Here is a 21,527-nt window from a genome sequence, read left to right on the forward strand (position 1 = left end):
GAAATGAATGCAGTAGCCAAGCTATCATTAACCACATCTACATGGATGTTAAAGTCACCAATAATTATAACTTTATCTGATTTAAGGACCAGGCTTGACAGGAACTCAGATAAGAATTGAGAGTATGGGCTTGGAGGACGGTACAATACAGCAAATAAGACTGGCTGACCTGTCCTACAGATGGGATGAGACAGACTAAGAACAAGGCTTTCAAATGAGTTATCGTCTGTGTTTGGTCTAGTAAAGATGGATAAATAAGAATCAAAGATTGCTGCAACCCCACCTCCTTGACCAGAGCATCGAGGTGCATTAGCGTTAATATAGCTAGGTGGAGCAGGCTCACTCAAGGAGACGTAATCATTAGACAAAACAAATCAATATTTTTATTGCTCATTAATAAGTACAGCTTTTGAGGACAGGGACCAGATATTCGACAATCCACATTTAATTCCTCTATCCAGTACAATAATAGCAGAGCAGCTAATTTTAATAAGATTATCTTGTTACAAAAATGATTATTTATGTACGTTAGCAATAGTTAAACCTTGCAGCAAATCCAGAAGGTTATGCAGCACTTTAATGATTGTGAGATGTTAACTTAAACTCTTTTCTGTAACAAAGAGTTTGCAAAGAAATAACTGATTATAAGCCTTATTAGTATCATTAAACTGTAAATCAACCACGTCATGATTAACGACTAAGAGTTGGGAGAGGTACTGTAGGATCTCTGTCACACATTTTTATTGGACTCAATGAACTGAAAAGTACATTGAAGAGGATATTAAAACAGCACTTTTAATATTAATCAGAAAAAAATAGCTTCAGCCTACATGCATATGTGTCACTATGGTTACAAAATGATTTTACATAATTATTCAGGGTTACACACTGCTTATACAGATGTATTTGGAGATTAAAATTTCCAGCTTTCCAGAGATTGCTCCTATGCCTTTGACAGTAACTAATGTTATATCGGTCATTTGTGATTTTTTTGTAATTTTCTCTGTTTTGGCTTTTCTCCATCTGAAGCAGCTTTGTAACCCGCCATTGGTAGGTCTACTCCCTCTGTTCTTTGTCCCCCAATTAACGATGCTGATGTGGGATTGTGGGCTGGGAGTGGTATAACTGCTTTTGGTGGGAAATGGGGAATTCTGCAACACATGCTGTTGAAATGCCACAATATATGTAGATTGGTCAAATAGCCAGCAGATGGCGGTAATGCAATACTTATGGATGCCAACTTATGGATGCTCAGCAGAAGATGATGTGCCATTCACCTGTAAGTGAGACTCAGATTCAGAGAGAAAAAAGCACGAGGCAGGGTAGAGTTTGAGCATAGCCTTTACTGAAGCAATCTAAAGTAAAACACAGATAGGCAGTCTGACAACAGCAAAAGTACGGGTAGGAAGCAAGTAGAAATTCCCCACTCCTCTCCAAAAAAACAAAAATAAACCAATCACAATCAAACATACAGATCAGGAGCACAGACATGAGAAGGAAGGCTGGGAAGCTATGCACACACCACACAAGAAGATCCAAAGACAATCTGGCAGAGAACTAAGAAATAAAGTGCTGTATATGTAAGGGTTAGACTGGTGAGGAAAAGCAGGGGCAGGTGAGTGGGCAGAGACAGCAGCTGAGCAAGAGCAACGAACCTGAAAACACATGAGGACAGGAACTGCAAAGACACAAAAGGTAAGTAACACAATACAACAGGAGACAACAAAAATGACAGAATGTTACAAACACAAATGTCATGTGTTTCATGTACCTAACCTGAAGACAAAACATCATATATTTCTGCATCTCTGCTGATAAATGCCAGTTTGACTTAAGTTCTTTCAAATAACTTTACATTATATTTCCTCTGCCTCTTAAAGCTTTTGATTGTAGCAATGTCCCACAATGAGACCCAGTGAAAGAAAAAAATATTGTCAGTGTTTTTCCTATACATGTATGACTGTAATGTTTTCTTGAAAATGCACTCCCATCATGATACAGCCCTCAGATAATATTTGCTGGTGGGAAAATGTTTCTACGTGATGACAATGCATGACTTTTACTTGTAAGACAGTATTTTTCATATTAACCTATTAGGTTAGTCCACCTACAGCCCAACTGCACCTATGGATTACCAGTTTAGCCTCCCCATTTAAAAAAAGGTGGCCTTGCAGGTAAACTAGGTATGTAACATAGTTTAGTGAATTTGTTATGGGACGTGAGTCTCTTCCAGTATAAGAAAGAGGTACCAGCACATTACCACACTGACAGAAAGGTGTATGTTATTAAGAGTAGTTACTTTAGTTGCTTGTTTTGCTGTCACAGCCAGGAATGCGGAGAGTTTATAGTGAAGTAGGCTTATTTCAGCAACCCACCAATGTAGCCTGACACCATTCATTTTATGCACCAACATAGATTTTTATTTGTATTTGGCAAGTGTTATGCGCTACTTTTGCAATATGAAAGGAATCACAATATGTGAATACTTTAAATGTTTGTTTGAGTCGAAATGTTCTGTCCATTCACAGCCCCAAAACAGTCATCCTAGGGGAAACACTGATCACTTTTGGCTAACCAAACAGAACATATAATCTAAACATTTTTGAGAAGGATCCCTTTAATTAATTTAGTTTGATACATCTGTAATATTTTAATATGAACTGATATATTGGCCTGACAGGTCTAGCTCTATTTAGATAATGTGATCACACCTGAGCATGTTCTATTTGCTGTACAAGGCAGTCAGTTATGGTCACAGATATATGTTCCCAGTGTAAAGAATGTACTTCCAAGCTTAAGATAGTGGAATTTTTTTAATTTATATATATTTATATATATATATATATATATATATATATATATAGTATATTATATTTTTATATATTTATATATTTTTCAAAAAGGAAATGCCTATATGAAGGCACAGCAGGCAAACGTCCGTAGTCTAAGTTAGTATGTCTTCTCAGGTTACTGTCAACTACAGAAGGGAAACAGTTTGATGTATCTCAGTGTTGAAATGACAATGACATATAAACTTCAGTATCTGAAATGACTGGTGGAAGGACAACCTATACAGCTCATTAGTTTATTATTTTAAGCCCTTTTTTATCAGTCTCATTACTAGCAGCTTTGCACATACTACCACATTCAGATCACTGAGCTGTACCACATCATCATGAAACTACAGAAGATTTATTGTGAAAGGATAATGAGTTTGACTCTTGGAGAGATTATTAGTTTTATCCTGAGTTACGTAAACTTTTTAAAGTCAATATTAAATTAATAACGCACTTTTAACTCTTTTAGATCACATTTTTGTTCATATTGTGCACCTGTTAAACAATATACTGTATGCCAACACAAAAAAATCCATATCTTTTTATTATTTGAAACATGTTTTCTTTCCTATAAAACAAAATTTATCATGTGCTTACGTAGGCTTGAATTAGGCAATTTCATTGAATAACATCATGACATCAAGCCAATCTTAGCTAGGTAGTTTGAAACAAGACAAGCACTTGACACTTGTTTTACTTTCTCAAAATATTGCAGTTTTGAGCCAGCTGGATAAAATGTAAAAAAAAAAATGTATTCACTTTGAGGAAGGTGGTATTTATCCTAGTTTCAGATTATGTACAGGGTATTTTATAGTCTACTGCTTTAGCAATTAAATGCAGCATATGATGGGCTTAGTCTCTCTCTTTCTGACATGTTCACTGCCTATCCTGTTTCACTCAAAAAGATTTCACAACACGAAAGCTAGATACTCTAAGAATAGTTTCAAAAAGTAGTGCAGTGTTATTATTATTGTAGATGATAGGGCCTGTAGCTTTCAAAATCTTCCATTTGTAAGGTTTATCAAGATGTTGCTGTAAAATGCTTTTACTATTTCTTACATGTTTACTTGATCTCATTTTCAATTATTTTCTTGGGCAGTACAAATGTTTGTGGCTACTGATATGTGCTTTGACTCACTATAAAGAAAAGAAAAACAATTGTAATAATCTGTAATTACAATCTAAACAAGGAACATGTTTGTCCATCCCTGAAACAAAGATACAAGTTGATACCATGTAAACACAGAGAATGACATTTTTAAACAGTATACAGGGATGGGTGCAGCCATCAAACAACAGCATTGTTTTTAATGTTTGCAGTGAATGTGGATCACACACTCCAAAGTAGAAGTGTGAGGGGAGGTCTTTGCTCTCTGCAAGACTGCTTTCTGTTTATTAGTGTCACAAAGAGATTCATTAGTGTGCATTAGTGTACCTGCTCACTCTCCCTGCTATCCCTAACTGCACCATCAGCCTATCCATTTCATATTTCTAGCCAGCTCATCTACCACCTTCCAGTCAGGGTACTTTATCTCTATTTTCCTCTACCGTCTCTAATCATATGCTCCTGAGCATCCTCACTCATTAACTGCCTTCTGCTGATGATCATAAGCTAACACTTCTGTGGTGCTGCTTGAGGAAGCTCTCCTGGTTTTCTTTACTAACCGATCCATTGTTCAGGTGGACCCTCTTCTGCTGGGGCTCCTTGGTCACCACCCTGCTTAGTGGCCCCTCAGCAGGCTTCCTATCATCACAGTCCCACCCCTTACCTAGCATGCTCCCAGCATCACTCAGGTGCTCCACTGAGTCACACTTTTCCAGGTCAGAGATGATGGTCTGAATGCTGATGACTGACATATAGTCTGAGCCAGAGTGCTCCAACTCCAACTGCTCCAACTGGCCCCAGCCACTCTCTCTGTGCCTCTCTATCCACAGCCTGGTTTTCTCACCATCTGTCCAGTCGCTCTCTATCCCACTAACTGCCACAAAGCTGTCGACGTGAATTCCAAGGGCAACTCTGACTTCAGCTTCAGCACCCACAGGGGAGCTCCGACCCCCACAGACTGCAGGGTGCCCCCTGCTGACCTTGATTTGCCCCCTCTGTGCATGGATCTGCTCACTGATCTGTTCCAGGTTACGCAGGGCCACAGAATAACATGTTTTTACTTTCGCCACCTGCTCCTCCAGTTGTACTACTTTGGCCTTGTGTTCCTGAAAATCAGTTAACAAGAGGTTAGCAGGACTCATAGTGACACATTCAAATTGATCAAGACACTTGAGATGCAGTGGAATAACTTTTTAAATAGGGATGCACAAAATGTAGTGGACCAATTAATTATTAGTAGGAAATTATAGGAAATTTATATTGTCAGCTGATGAAATCATAGTCTTGTCATAGTCATCACAGCTGACAATACAAAACCACATTGCCTCCATTGACAAGCAAATAATCCACACACTGTACCAGGTGACAATATGCACCTTTCAAGCTGGTTTGTAATTTCCCAATATACATGGGAGGAAGAAGAAGAAGAAGGAGAGCAACATGCTGTTGTCACACTCATAACATCACCTACTGTACTGCAGATAGAGCCACACAGTGTAGACTAGCCACATATGTTGCTGCTGGTGGATGTGATGGATTATTTTTACTTTTAATTATATTTTTGTTTTAGAAGTGAGCACAACTTACAAAAAGATGCAAGTCAAAACTCTATGATCAGTCCATTTATAATTGTCATTAGACTTGAAAATCATCCTCCTGTTAACATGTCAACTTAATTCACTAGTCATTCCTTTTGACAGTGAAAAAGTCATGACAAAATGATTTTTGGGAACAACCTGTAAACACAGCATTGACATCACCTTATAAATTGCTATGGTTTACTTATTAACAAATGAATTGCTGTTTGTGTCCATTAATTTTGTTTAGCCATAGTTTAAGTACAGCAGCAAAAAAATATGGAGGGTCAGAGCAGAACCTGTGTCCCCACTCATTCTTGGTCAGACACGTAAAGTCATTAGGTTATGACTTGCAGCATGCAAACATGGTGTGCTTTTGTTATATTGTTAAAAAAAATCACCACTCATACACACCTCCAAAATATGATTGAACTGAGCCTTGAGTTCAAAGTAAGGTTTGGATTTGAGGATGACTTTCTTCAGGGCTTTCTGGAGAGTCTGGACTTGAGCTTCGGCATCTTGGCAGAGTTGTGTGACTCGCTGGTGCTCCCGCTCACTGCGGAGGCGCTCCTCCTCTGCTTCGTTAACCTGACCAGCACAAGATATTTCAGTCATACATTAGCTTCAGCCTATATCCCACGGAGGTTCTGATAACCTTCTGACAAAACCTCATAGTGTGGCTTGTCAAATGGGTTGTCAACCCACCCTTTCATCATATGACTTGTAAGGGTAACATGGTTCAAGGCCAAGCCTTGAAAAACAGCCCCATACTACACCTGACTTCAATAATAAAGAGGTGTGTTCCAGTACTTTTGTCTATATAGTGTATACTCCATGTGATGTATACACATGAAAGATGAAAAACCTTTGCTTGGGCCAGATACCTCAGATCCTCATCCACAGTATGGTCTTCAATTCAGCTCAATAAATGAAAAAAACTTTTTCTAATAGTTCAATGTAAATTAGGTTTTATTTACATAACAAGATCACAATAAAACTGAGATGATAGCTGGAGAGCATGTATAATTTTGATTATACATTCTTAAAACATTTTCAAAACAAACATGTCCCTATTGCTTCAAGATTCAAGATTAATTTGTCTTTATGAAACAAAAGAAATATGGGCTATAGTTTCCAAAACTACACATTAAAAACAACTGTTTAAACTAATGAATAAATAATCACATCACAAAAATAAACTTTTCAAACAAAGTGTGGAGGATGAGTTCACAAATCTCACAGCTTTAGGGGAAAAAAAGCTGCTCTGTAGTCTGTAGTGTTTTGCCAAAGAAATGCAATGAATATGCTAGTGCAAAGAACGTGTTGAATAATAAAAAAAAAAATTAAGTTCAGATGCTCCTGCAAGAATACAGATCTTCTAGGAGGCTGCAGAGGTGAAGGAGAACATGGCTTCACAGGGGTTTCCAGTAACTCAGCACAGTGGCCTGTACACAACTCCAGCCAGTGTCTAAACTTTCACACTTTGCTCTATATTTTCTAATAACATTCATGAAGTACATTTCCCTCCAGTCATAAGTGAGCAAAACTATAAATGCCAGACAGTAAATAAAGTTACATCCATGACCAACTGTGAAGATAATGTACTTTTTAACCCCAAAAATTTAGCAATAAACTCTAAGCTCTCCTCACTGGTAAACAGCTCTAGATAAGAGCAAAATTCACATGACACATGACATAATTTTGGGTAGGTAACGGCATACATGAATATATTTTCCATAATGTACTGCAGTCAGAATCCATCTATTTTAGGGGCAGCTCAAGAGGTAGAGCAGGTTGTCCACTTATTGGAATGTTAATGGTTCGATACCTGGTTCCTCTGGTCTGCATGTCAAAGTGTCCTTGAGCAAGATACTGAACCCCAAATGCTTCCGACGCTGTGCTGCACTATCAGTGTGTGAATGTATAAATCATGGCTTTCTGATGGATAACAGCCTCTGCTATCAGTGTGTGAATCGGTGAATGTGACAGCAGTGTGAACGCACTTAAGTGCTCAGTACAACTAGAAAAGCACCATTTAAGTACAGTCCATTTCACGCATGGAATTCCATTTCTTTCCTTAATCAAAATGCTGAACTAACTCGTCAGTTGTCTCTTCTCTCTAGTCCTTCATCTCTGGCTGCCACCACCTGCTACCTACAGCAAGCCAGGGCTTACTTCTACAATGCTCCATGGTGTTTAAACAGAAGACTTTAACTTTTTCTACTGTCAGTTCAAAGTAAATTAAATTTTAGGTCTCCTCAGGGGTAGTGCTTTGAATTTGCAGTATGCACCACTGAACCAGATTTAACCTCATCTTTTGAATATTCTGTGGTTTGATTTACTAATTGTGTTGATGTGTAATGTGTCTTTTTCAGAACCGTTTTTGATCACTCCACTCACTTGAGATATGCCTTTAACCATCTGTTGAGTTTGAAATGGTGAAGAAGTGTAAGCAATTTCTCCATTGAGTGTTGGATCTATGCAGCTGACCCCTAAGAGAATAAAGAAGCTCTGAAGGGGGGTTTCCTAGAGGGCTTATGCAAACAGCTTAAAGATGACTTAGCCACCAGCGATGACTCTTTGGACCAGCTTTGCAAAGAGAGAGGCTCTATCAGCCTGAGCTTCATGACCCCGACCTTTCTTCCCCAGCTGTCTGGTGTTGCCAACTGTGCGAACCATCCCTCATCCATCCCCATCCTCCTACACACTCTTGTTGAACCTATGCAGCTTGAAAGAGGTTGCCTAACTCCAGAGGAGCATGAACACTGCTGTGTGGTGGGTGAGTGCCTCTACTGTGGTGTGTGATGTAATTCCATGAAACGCCCCACATCTTTAGATTCCTACCACCCTTTCCTCTCCCCAGTTACCTCTACCTCTTGAAGCCTTGATTGATTAATGGGTGGATGATAACTGTTTGGATAAGGAAATTGCTCTTCAGTGCAGCTTTCCTTTAAATCTGTTACCAAACCGTTGTTGAGCTCTACATTTGAGTCATTGCAGGAATCCACTGTTAGTTTCCTGGGTTTTGTGATCAAGAAAGGACAGGTGAGAACAGACCCTGAGAAGATCAAGGCTGTGGCTAATTGGCGTCAACCAATACCAGAAACAGTTAGATATTTCTGGGATTGTCAAATTTTTAGTGCTGTTTTATTTGTGGTTTCAGTCAGGTAACTGAAGTTTTCACCACCTTTTCCTGGACCCCTGAGGTTGAGGCAAGTTAAAAGAACTATTCATCATGGCACCAAACATCATTCAGCTTGACCTGTCAAATAGTTTGAGGTGGATGCTTGGGACTTCTCTGCTTTCTTCTCCTGACATCTGACCCCCACCCACTTGGAGGGGGAAGAGAATCCTTTCGCTGTAAGGACTGATTCTAAGAATTTAGCCTATGTTCAAAGAGCCAAAAGGCTAAATTCTAGACAAGTCAGGTGGTCTCTTAAGCAATTTTTTTTCTCAGCAAATTTAACTTTACTGACCTTTCAGCCTGGTTCAAGAAATATTGAGCCAGATGGGGACTGCCATCTTCCAAGGTAACAGTGTTTTTTCAATTAACAGTTTTCCAAAACCGTTCATTTTGTTTCTCTGCCTAAGCTCCCTTCAGCTCATGAGAGGGCAGACCTTCGAAGAACTTCTGTACAGCTTTGGGAGGTAACGTGACGTCTAATCAGGATCTGGAAGTCATCCTGTGGTGTGTCATTGCCTCCAACCTGGTCTACTGGAGTTCATATCTGGAAGTATACGTAAAATTCTCTGACAGTGCTAAATCCTTTTGAAACTTATTTGGGTTATCTTTCCCCTCCGTTTCCCTCACAGGAGACTGTGTTGGCAGTCCGCTTTAGTACAAAATAACCTCTGCAGATGCTGTAGGGTTTGGAAGGAGACAAGGTCTGCCCTCCTGAGACTGCTGCTCCTTTCCTGCACCTGGTTATCAGGTGGGTCAGAAGGTAAAAAAGTTCCATTAGAGTTTGAGTCACGTAAGCTGTCTTTCCATGTCATCAGACGATTTCCTATGAAAATGGTTATCCATCCCTCTGTGGTGACACTAAAACTGCCTTCTATGAGGATCCACTTAACATTTCATGTGTCTCATCTCAAGTCTGTCTCCTCTAGCCAGCCTTACAGTCAACCCACCACCACCACCCCTAACAGTGGGGGATTTTGTGTTGTTCCCCTTCGGTTCTCTTTGTGTTTTCTTGTGTTCCCCTGCCTGTTTATGTGCGTCTGGAGTGAGATGTGGTCTTCTAGTCAGTTCCTCACTAATCTGCTGATTACTCTGCTAGTTCCTGTCCTGACCCTGCCATCTGCCTATTTTTGTTCAGCCATCTGAAAGTTTTGAGCTTTGCACTAGTGTCCAAATTCAGTGCATGTGAAAACTTAACACAGACAGAAGATAACATGTTTCCAAATTAATGCATATATCTATATAAGTAAAACAGCTGCTTCTTTTTTTTTTTTTTTTTTTAATTTATCAGACAGTGATGTTCATGAAGGCTGGTAATGGTGGCTGAAACTAATTTTTAATACTGAAATTGAATGTGGGAACAAGTGAATGGTTTGGCATAAAGTCTACTGGATTTACAGCTTGAAAAATAGTTTTGTATTTATTACATATAATTACATAAATCTAACGTCAAGGTTTTAGTCTGTTAACAAGTCAACTTGGCTCAAAGATGGGACCTTTTGCAATTAATAGGTCAAACTTGCTTTAAAAATTACAATATTTAATCAATAATTCTATATACAATATACCAAAATTCCAGGGTCGGGAAGAAGTCTGTTTACCTTGGCAGTGGCATGGTTGAGCATCTCCTGCCAGGTTGGGTCCATGGTGTTGCTGTCTGCCAAGAGGCCCTGCTCTGCCACATATACCATCTCTCTGGCAGCAGCGTGCATGGACACGGCTCTCTCATATCTCAGAGTTGCCTTCTGGGTTTCCTGTTGTGCCTGTGGAAAAGAAAACAAAATAAACAAATATTCTAATCAATCATATAATCTACTGCAACAATGAAAAGAGTGATGTAACAACTGACTGCCATTACTAGTCTGTGTTTATCATTTTTCATTCTAAAATACAAACTATGAAGCACGTTTGGCAGGTATGTACACATTAATCAACGCAACACACATTTTAGTTTAAAGATGTTTATTAATAACTTGTTTGCGTCACTGGATTTATTGTGTCTTTGGGTGGCTTGAGTACATGGTCCACAGTGGTGATGTCAGAAGGTTCCACTTCATTTTCACCTATAAACAATGGTAAAGGAAAATAGAACTGTTTGAGTGATTGCAGTGGTGAGTTTTGTGGATAAGCATAGACTAAGACTCAGTAAACAAACTGTGAAAGTCTGATTAATTGTTGTGTAGGAGAAGTATGAACTTACCTCTGCCTGTACTCTTCCTCTCAGGGTGTCCGGGAAAAAGAAATCCCTCAGGGTCAAGACACCTTTTATTAGTTCCGGGAGGGAGATACCAAGAGTGAAGTGGTTAGAGGTGAGTTTTAGTTTCTTTTAAATATTTATGGAAATTATCCTCTCATTGGTCGCCTTGACTGTGCGGACCTGATAACAGGTGCACTCATCTTAATGGAGTTTGATGCACTTTACCAATTTGTTGAATTTAGTTAAATTTTCTACAATGTATACTAATTGAATAGTGCAATTTGGCATCTTGGGTGAGAAAAGTCACATTATTGGAGATATAAAGATATGAACTTTCTAACACTCAGACACGTAGGTTAAGTTGTAAACCTGGAAAAGAAACTTTATGTCTTTTTTTTTTATTCAATATTCTGTTGTGAATGTGAAAGTGATACATCAGAATCAGAATGAGAATCAGAATCGTCTTTATTGCCATGTAAGTGAAGAGGTTCCACATTACTAGGAATCTGTCTTAGGGCATAGTACATAAAATGTAAGAACAAGTAACATATAATAATAGCATAAAAAGAAATAAGATAAAATCGAATAAAGTAAAACAAAATAAAATAAGATAAAGCAAAAAAAATATGGTTCTCACATGGTAGTACAAGAGTGAGGTAGTGCAGAGTGGAAATAGTGCAAGTAAGTGAAGTAAACAGTGCATATGGTCAGCAGGTGGATCGTGACAGGCAGGTGACAGTGTAGTATGTTAATCAGCTGGTGATCAACAGTCCAACAGTAGAAAGGAAGAAGCTGTTCTTTGGGCATGAGGTTTTGGTCCGAATGGACCGTAACCTCCTGCCTGAAGGGAGTTTCTCAAAGGGTTCATGTCCAGGGTGAGAAGGGTCAGCTGTGATCCGACCTGCATGCCTCAGAGTCCTGGAGATGTACAGGTCTCGGAGAGCAGAACGCACAGCATGCTGTAGTCTGTGCTTGTCCTTGGCAGTGCCCCAGTGTACCACACGGTGATGGAAGAGGTGAGGATGGACTCAGTGATGGTCGTGTCGAACTGAACCATCATCTTGACTGGCAACTTGAGTTTGCAAGTCTATTTTGCTTAATGCTTTTCTTTTTTACAGGGCAACAGAGTCTATTGTCATTCTTAATGAGCTTGCAGCACTGTCCATAAAATGGTCAATTTGAGAGGGATTGTTGTAATGTTCACTAATATCGGGATATGATACTGAAGTAAATGACAATAGAACCGCTTCTTTAAATTTAGCCACAGCACTATCAGACAGGTATCTAGTGTAGGAGATTTTACTTGGTGTAATAGTCAAATAGTACAAATTAAAAAGTTATTAAACAATGGTCAGATAGAAGGGGATTTTGTTCAAAGACTATTAAATGTTCTACAATGCCATATGTCAGAACAAGGTCAAGAGTGTGACTGAAGCAGTGAGTGGGGGTTATGTACACACTGACAGAAGCCAATTGAATCTAATAGAGAGATAAATGCTGCGCGACCACCGCGTCATCCACGCGGATGTTGAAATCGCCCACAATAATTACTTTACTAGTTTTTACGGACGAGACTCGATAGGAACTCTGAAAATTCTAGTAGAAATTCAGAGTATGGGCCAGGAGCACGGTACTCTACAACAATAAAAATTGGTTATACTGTTTTCCAGGTAGGGTGTGAGAGACTAAGAATAAGGCATTAGAATGAATAGTTTTTGAATTTGGGCCACGCTTCTAATTCACTAAGCCTCGCCTCCAGTGCTACAAGTAAACTACATTTATTACATTTACCATTTTCACTAAAGGAGGCAGCAGAATAGCTAAACATGTGACACACCAAGCAGGAGAGAGCAGGAGAGCGGGAGGGAGACAGAGAAGCCATTGCTAATGAACAGGCTAAGCTAGCTTAGTGGAATTTAACAAATGCTAATCAGTTATTAGCGTGATTTTAGATTAGCGTGAAATTACCAAAGTGAGTGATAAAAGTGTATGACTAAAACAGACTTTCAAAATAACAGTGTGAAATTACTCACGACAGCGAATAGTAGAACAACTTGATGTTAAATTAAAGCTCAGACAGAGCTACTCGTAACACCAGTAACAACAACAGGAAATGACGTAAGACGCTTACCGCAACAGGAAGCCAATCAGGTAGCTCAGGTGATGAAGATGACAACAGTCCATCATCTGAATAGTGCTATATATTTGAGACACACAGCCCAGTTTGTATGGATTTAAGCGTCAGTCATTCATGAAAATGGGCTAGTCAATTGCTTAGATAGAAATGTTGAGAATAACGTGTAAATAAAATTACGAATTTGACGTTACCTAAAGAAATAAGACTTTAAATAAAATATTCAAAGAGACCAAACTGTCCATCAATGAAAGGTCTCTCACACAGTTTACTCCCTTCCCTGACCAAACCTGAAAAGTTGCATCTATCAGACAGGGTTTAAAAAGATAGTTTGAATTAAGAAGCATGGACACCAAAGCATTTGTATGGCCAAAGTGTTTACAGCATTGAGTCCATATGCGTAGGGAGCTCACAGTGGGGTTGTCCATATGATTCTTCACAACCAGTGGTATTGGAGCACACATGATAGAGGCTAATAAGACTGGTGAACATGACTGATTCGAATCCTGGTCTGGGCCTTTCTGTGTGGAGTTTGAATGTTCTCCCTGTGACTTTTCCTCTGGGTGTTCTGGTTTCCTCCCACAGTCCCAAAAACATGCACATTAGGTTCACTGGCTAGCTCTACATTGCCCCAAGGTGAATGTGTGCATAAATAAATGTACTAATGTATTTCTCCAGTTCTTTAAAGAATTTTGTTTTAATCGAAAGGGTTAGGGTTAGGGTTACCTTACCCCTTATCGGAACTGTCTGAAATAAGCACAGAAAGTTTGATAGAATGACCATCTTCACAGAGTTAATAAAGTCTGCCAGAGATAGTGAGAGGGTTGACCAGTGACTGAGGTAATTCCTAGTCTGGTCCATAATTGATCAGAAATTACATTTGAACTGTTCTTTATAACAGCGTATTACCTTGACTCCCAGGTATGTCAGGGAGGCAGTTGTTACCCTGAATGTATTTTCGCTAAAGGGCATTATTAGTGTTTTCTTATTGATTGGGAGTAATACACTCTTTGCTAAATTTATTTTATAACCAGAAGCCACACCAAATTGTGAAATGATGTCCACACATTTTGGGATTGAGATCACAGGGTCAGATAAGAACAACAAAAGGTCAGCCTGTTAGGACTTGACTAAGATTAGCATCCCCAAAAGCAGACACTGACAACAAGAATCACAGTTAACTGTGAGTCTTTACTTCACAGTCAATAACTATTTACACTATGTACAAAGGTAAATCAAAGTTTTAAGTCTTGTGGTCTACTGGCAGGTGAGTCCATGAAAACCAACTGTTCCAGAACAATCTAAACTAAATCTAAACGAACCATATACAATACATCAATACATAGGAGAAGGGTTGAGTTGATAGGCCAGGATGAGACACGTGTGCAGAGGAGAATGTGAGTGGAGAAATCACAGGACCACTACGCTCTGCTGTGGAACACACACATCCATGAAAGAAGAAGGAGACAGAAAAAAAAATACAACACCCCAAACTCCTAACACATCCACATATATTGAAACTTTACGAAGCTGACCACCCCTAATAATGCTAATGGGATAGAATTCTTATTAGTATTTTATAATCACATGCAAGAAGACTAATTGATAATATTCACATAGTGAACATAGTTGGATTCTTTTCCTTTGTTGGCAGTACAGAAATTAAACCTTGGGTCATTGATGTAGGAAGTTTATTTTGTTTTAGTGATTCACTGTAAACTGAGCACAGTAAGTGCATCAATTTGGCAGCAAAGGTCTTATGAAACTCCATTTCCATGAAACCATGAAGAAGGCAAGACGCATTGCCACAGACCCCACCCACCCGGGCAACAAACTGTTTGTACCGCTTCCATCAGGAAAGCGGTACAGGAACATTAAAACCAGCACCAACAGACTCAGGGACAGCTTCTTCCCCAGAGCTGTTAAAGCAATAACCCCCCTACAGTGAAACACTCATACACATAGTCTGGCACTAGTGCACTTTGTTTTATCTACCTCACTCTGTATTCTGCATTTTGTACTTTGTATTTTATATTTTTATATATATTTTTTTTTTCTAAGGTGTGCAATTTTTTTATTTTTCCTATTTATAAGTGTGTTTTGAAGCTGAGAATCTGCACAAAATTTCGTTATGCTTGCATAATGACAATAAAGACTCTTGAATCTTGAATCTTGAACCATTTGGGTCTGGTGCTTTTTCTGTTTTTCATAAGTTTGATTGCCTGTCCAGACTCAGCCTCAGATATTGAGCCAGCATTGTTACACACAAGTGTGCAATGTAATCTGTTTTTGTGGAGGCCTGTGGATGGGAAGGCCCATATTGCTGGTCAACCTCATGGATACACTTGGTCAATTCTGTAAAAACATTTTGACCTGCTTTTGTTGAGATGACCTGTGTAATCTATTAGCTGTCTGATGAATTGATGAAAAAAAGGAAAACTCCTTCAGTGTTGCATTTTTAAATCTCCATGGATCTACCTCAGATTACCACCGCAGATTTATAGGAAGTCTAAAGTCTTCTTGGTTTCTTTTCATGGAGGTTCCCATGGAATTCTACACTTTTAGGATGCAGGGTTATTTGTGGTTCCTACAGTCACCAAAAGTAGAACAGGGACCAGAGTCATTAGTTATCAAGCGCCCCTCCTATGGAACCATCTTCCAGTTTTGGTCCCAGAGGCAGACACCCTCTCTATATTTAAGAGCAGACTTAAAACCTTCCTTTTTGATAAAGCTTATAGTTAGGGTTGGCCTAGGCTGGCCTCTAGTTATGTTGCTATAGGTTTAGACTGCTGGCGCCGTCCACTATGATGGCGCCGCGGACGGTCGCCTCGGAGTTTCTCTCCACCCTGTGGATGATATTTTTGTACTTTTTGTTAGTTTTCCAGTAGTTTTCTCATTTCAATACACCAGAGAAGAACTCTTGAGCATAAGAGATACATCTCTACCCAATTTTCCACCACTTTTCCACAATTCTGGAAATTTTCCGGGGCTTTTGGTCAGAGGCGCAGCGGCTCTCTATGGAATTACGCGGAGATGGAGACGCCGTCGGGGGAAGCGCGCAGGAGCGCTCGTTAGGCTGAGGCAGCGAGGGTTACCCACAGCGCTCCCGTCTATTCACCTGGCAAATGTTCGCTCCCTGGCAAACAAAATGGACGAACTGCTGCTTCTAATCTCCAAAAACTCTGACTTTAGGAACTCCGCCGCCCTGTGTTTCACTGAAACCTGGCTCAGCGAACACATCCCGGACGCTTCTCTCCAGCTGCCCGGCTTCCGGCTTTTCCATGCGGACCGCAACTCGGAGCTCTCTGGAAAGACGAGGGGAGGTGGAACGTGCTTTTTTGTCAACAAAGGTAGGTATAAAAATGTCACAGTGTTAAGGAAATCATGCAGTCCTCATTTTGAGTCATTATTCATAAACTGTAAACCATTTTATTCACCGCGGGAGTTCTCCTCGTTCATCCTGGTCAGTGTTTACATTCCACCTCAGGCATGTGTAACGGAGGCGTTACAACACCTAGCTGACCAGGTATCAGACATGGAGGCAAAACATCCAGACTCCCTGCTCATCATTCTTGGGGATTTTAACAGAGCAAACCTCAGCCAAGAACTCCCAAAATACAGACAATAGATAAAGTGTCCCACCAGGGATGCTAATACGCTGGACCACTGTTATACTGTTTTAAAGGACTCCTATCACTCTGTTTCCCGTGCTGCCTTGGGACTCTCTGACCACTGCATGGTCCATCTCATCCCAACCTACAGGCAGAAGTTAAAATCAGCAAAGCCTGTGGTGAGGACAATGAAGAGATGGACAGCTGAGTCAAAGCTGCAGTTACAGGCCTGCTTTGACTGCACTGACTGGACCTGGATGAACTGACTGACACTGTGACATCCTACATCAGTTTTTGTGAGGACTCATGTGTGCAGACCAAAACCTTCTATACATACAACAACAATAAACCATGGTTCACCAATAAACTCAGGAAGCTGCGCCAGGCTAAAGAGGAGGCCCACAGAAGTGGGAACAGGGCCCTGTACAAACAGGCCAGGAACACACTGACGAGGGAGATCAGAGTTGCAAAGAGGTGCTACTCTGAGAAGCTGAAAAACAAGTTTTCAGCCAACGACCCTACTTCAGTGTGGAAGGGCCTGAGAGACATCACCAACTACAGGAGCCCATCCCCCCACCCTGTGGGTAACAAGGTACTGGCAGAGGAGCTGAACAGCTTCTACTGCCGTTTTTCACACCCTTCTCCCACCCCATCCACAACACTCAACCTCTGTGCCATACCTGACACCTCCCCCTCCCCCCTCAACTCAGACCTCCTACCAGCACTGAAGGTCAACGTGGAGGAGGTGCATCGGCTCTTCCAGAGGCAGAAGACCAGGAAGGCTCCAGGACCTGATGGAGTGTCCCCCTCCTGCCTGAGAATCTGCGCTGACCAGCTGGCACCCATCTTCACCCAGATCTTCAACAGATCTCTGGAGCTGTGTGAAGTACCCTCCTGCTTCAAACGTTCCACCATCATCCCAGTCCCCAAAAAATCCACCATCACGGGGTTGAATGACTGCAGACCTGTCGCCCTGACGTCTGTGGTCATGAAATCCTTTGAGAGGCTGGTGCTGAACCACCTGAAGTTCGTCACAGGCCCCCGGCTTGACCCCCTGCAGTTTGCCTACCGGGCAAACCGATCGGTGGATGACGCAGTCAACATGGGACTGCACTTCATCCTCCATCACCTTGACACCCCAGGGACATATGCCAGGATCCTGTTTGTGGACTTCAGCTCTGCATTCAACACCATCATCCCAGAAATCCTCCGCCAGAAGCTCTCACAGCTCACAGTGCCGACCTCCACCTCTCAGTGGATCTACAACTTCCTCACTGACAGGAGGCAGCAGGTGAGGCTGGGGAGCATCACCTCCAGCACCAGAACCATCAGTACCGGCGCCCCCCAGGGGTGTGTTCTTTCCCCACTGCTCTTCTCCCTATACACAAACGACTGCTCCTCAGAGGACCCATCCGTTAAACTACTTAAGTTCGCGGACGACACAACAGTAGTTGGCCTCATCAAGGACGATGATGAGGCTGCCTACAGACGTGAAGTAGACCAGCTGGTCGTCTGGTGTGGTCGGAACAACCTGGAGCTTAACCCGCTCAAGACTGTGGAGATGACAGTGGACTTTAGGAAGAACCCACCCACCTTACCTCCCCTTACCATTCTCAATAACATAGTGTCTACTGTGGACTCCTTTAAGTTCCTGGGAACCACAGTCGCCCGGGATCTCAAGTGGAAATCCCACGTAGACCTCATCAGGAAAAAGGCCCAGCAGAGGTTGTATTTTCTGCAACAGCTGAAGAAGTTCAACCTGCCTCAGGAGCTGCTGACCATCTTTTACACCTCCATCGTCCAGTCTGCTCTCTGCACTTCCATCACTGTCTGATTTGGATCAGCCACCAAACAGGACAGAAACAGACTGCAACGGATAATCAGGTCTGCAGAAAAAATCATCGGGGCCGACCTGCCCTCCATTCAGGACTTATACCAGTCCAGGGTCAAAAAACGGGCAGGAAGCATCACTGCAGACCCCTCACAACCTGCACACAAACTGTTTGATCTGCTTCCCTCTGGTAGGCGTTACAGAGCTCTGTATGCCAAGACCACCAGACACAAAAACACTTTCTTCCCCCAGGATGTCTCCCTGATCTCCTCGTAAACCACCTGCCATTGTGTGAACCATCACACTGTTTGCTTTACATCTTTCCACTGTTTGCACTACATGTGTGTATATATATATATAGATATATTTCTTTTTCTTGTAAATACTTTATTCTTCATTGTCTTCATTTTTATTATTATTATTATTGCTATTTTGTATTTTGTATGGTGCACAGGACAGGACAGGAGTCAAATTCCTTGTATGGTCACACATACTTGGCAAATAAAGCTGATTCTGATTCTGATTTCCCATGGTGCACTGAGCTTCTCTCTCTTCCTCTAATTCTGCTTCCACACATATTCATGTCCCATTAATGCATGTCACCAACTTGACTTCTTTCCTGTCTTTGTACTGTCTCGTCTCCCAGGTTCCCATGGATCGTGTCTGGACCTACTGCTGTGGTCCTGCTTGATGCTGATGACTGTTATTACCACCTGTTATATTTCTACATTATTATTATTACTACTACTATCATAATTATTATTGTTAATACTGTGATTGTAATTTCAATACTCTGCTGTTACTGCTGTTGCTATGCGTCTCTATGTACCATCACCTCTACCCAGATTAAAGTAACCTAACCTCCCCTCCAAAGAATCTAAATTCTGGTAACAAAGTTTTTAAAAGTTTTTATGAAAGAGTTCAATGAGATATACTGTATCTGATATACTGTCCTCCCTTCCGTCATAATGGGGAATGTAAGATCTCTCCCCAACAAGATGGACGAGCTTGCAGCGCTAACTCAGCATGAGAGGGACTTCCGGGAGGCTAGCCTGATGCTGTTTACGGAGTTGTGGCTAAAGACGGGGAATCCGGACGCGGTCGCCGAGTTGGACAGCTTCCAACTTATACGGGCTGACAGGACGAAAAAGAGCAGTAAGAGGAAAGGAGGAGGGCTGGTGATGTTTGTGAATGATAGATGGTGTAACCTGGGGCACATCACTATCAAAGAACAATTCTGCAGCAAGGACACTGAACTGTTAGCGGTTAGCATGCAACCCTACTACATCCCGAGGGAATTTACGCAGGTTATTGCGATAACTGTGTATATCCCACCGTCTGCTAACAGTGAAGCGGCCTGTGACCTCCTGCTCTCAGCTGTGAGCAGGCTGCAGACACAGCACCCCAACGCCCTGCTCCTCATCTCTGGAGATTTCAATCATGCCGTTCCTTCATCCTCTCTAACTTCATTCACTCAGTATGTTACCTGCCACACCAGAGACTGTACTGGACCTGGACATTTTCTATGCCAACACCAAGGAGCCACACACATCACTCCCCCCTCCCCCCGCTGGGCAGAGCTGACCACAGCCTGGTGCTCCTCCAGCCTGTGTACAAACCTCTGGTGCACAGGCAGCCAGCTGTGACCCGCAAGGTGAAAAATGGTCTGATGAAGCTGAAGAGGTTGTAGGAGCCAAATTGGCCATTTTCTGTGTTCATAAGTGTTGTACGCATTTTTGCCAGTAGGTGGCAGCATCTATTTAGGCCATGGATTGAGTCTATATATTGAGGTGGGTTAATCAGCGTAGTGGCGCACGCTAGGGAATCCATACGGTTTTTGACCGTGCCATGGTGTGTAACTTCACAGGTCAGAATTACGTGTTATGGTGAAAGTGAGTACTTTGAGTCGGCTGAATGTAGCCTAATAAACCTGGAACAAAATCAGTAGTGTTTGGCTGTGTTGGCTGTGTTATGCATTTACACCTGCATGCACCTACACTGGCACGCGTACAAGCCCTTTAAACCACCAGCATGCGCGGATAGTGACAAAGGGCCACTATAGAGGTTTTAAAGGTCTGTTTTAGCCCCACTGTGTGGGAAGTCTTCAGTGATGCCCACGGGGAGGACATCGACAGCCTGACTCACACGGTTACGGACTACATCAACTTCTGCGTGGAAAACACTGTACCCACCAGGACCATACGGTGCTTCTCCAACAACAAACCCTGGATCACCCCCGACATCAAGGCTCTCCTGAAGGAGAAGAAGAGCCCTGAACGGTCAGGCACCATCCTATCTTAAAGAGTTAATAGTACCCTATTATCCCACCAGAACTTTGCGTTCCCAAAATGCAGGGCTACTTGTGGTTCCTAGAGTCCTCAAAAGTAGACTGGGAACCAGAGCCTTTAGTTATCAAGCTCCTCTGCTATGGAACCATCTTCCGGTTTCGGTCCGGGAGGCGGACACCCTCTCTATATTTAAGAGTAGACTAAAAACTTTCCTCTTTGATAAAGCTTATAGTTAGGGCTGGCCTAGGCCGGCCCCTAGTTATGCTGCTATAGGCTTAGACTGCCGGGGGCCCTCCCATGACGCACAGAGCTCTTTCTTCCTCTCCCTCTCCTTCTGCACACATTCATGTCCCATTAATGCATATTACTAACTCAACTTCTTCCCTGGAGTCCCTGTGCTTTCTTGTCCCGCAGATTCCTAGCGATCATGACTGGACCTCCTGCTGCGGTCCTGCTGTCGTCCTGCTCAAAACCTACTGCAATTACTACTGTTTAGTCACAATCTGATTTAAATCTGTTAAGACTCAGTACAGCTACTACCATTATTGTCACTACCATTGTTATCAAAATCACCATAATACCTTCTGTATACTTCATTGTCATTATCATTATCTACATTTCGATACTTCTGGTATTATTACTGCTGCTATGCATCTCTGCTTGTGTGCTCCTTCTCTCACACCCCACCCCCTCTGCCTCTCTCCCTTGCTCTCTCTGTCGCTCTCCTGCTCTCTCTCTCTCTCTCTCTCTCTCTCTCTCTCAACCC

At 41.7% G+C, this 21,527-nt stretch overlaps 1 protein-coding gene across 1 annotated transcript in view; it reads right to left on the bottom strand.

Annotated features, from left to right (window-relative positions):
- Positions 1 to 2,878: 2,878 nt before the first annotated feature.
- The window catches only part of sh3bp5lb (SH3-binding domain protein 5-like, b), a 46,880-nt gene continuing 28,231 nt past the window's right edge, over positions 2,879 to 21,527 (bottom strand). Inside the window, exons 4-6 of the mRNA XM_046417864.1 lie at positions 10,302 to 10,463; positions 5,934 to 6,107; positions 2,879 to 5,048 (exon numbers count right to left, since the gene is read on the bottom strand). Of these exons, the coding sequence (XP_046273820.1) occupies positions 4,443 to 5,048; positions 5,934 to 6,107; positions 10,302 to 10,463 (942 nt within the window). The 3' untranslated portion in view covers positions 2,879 to 4,442. The remainder of the gene's footprint in view (positions 5,049 to 5,933; positions 6,108 to 10,301; positions 10,464 to 21,527) is intronic.

The sequence above is a fragment of the Scatophagus argus genome, chromosome 17 (assembly GCF_020382885.2).
Source record: "Scatophagus argus isolate fScaArg1 chromosome 17, fScaArg1.pri, whole genome shotgun sequence".
Taxonomy (NCBI): Eukaryota; Metazoa; Chordata; class Actinopteri; family Scatophagidae; genus Scatophagus; species Scatophagus argus.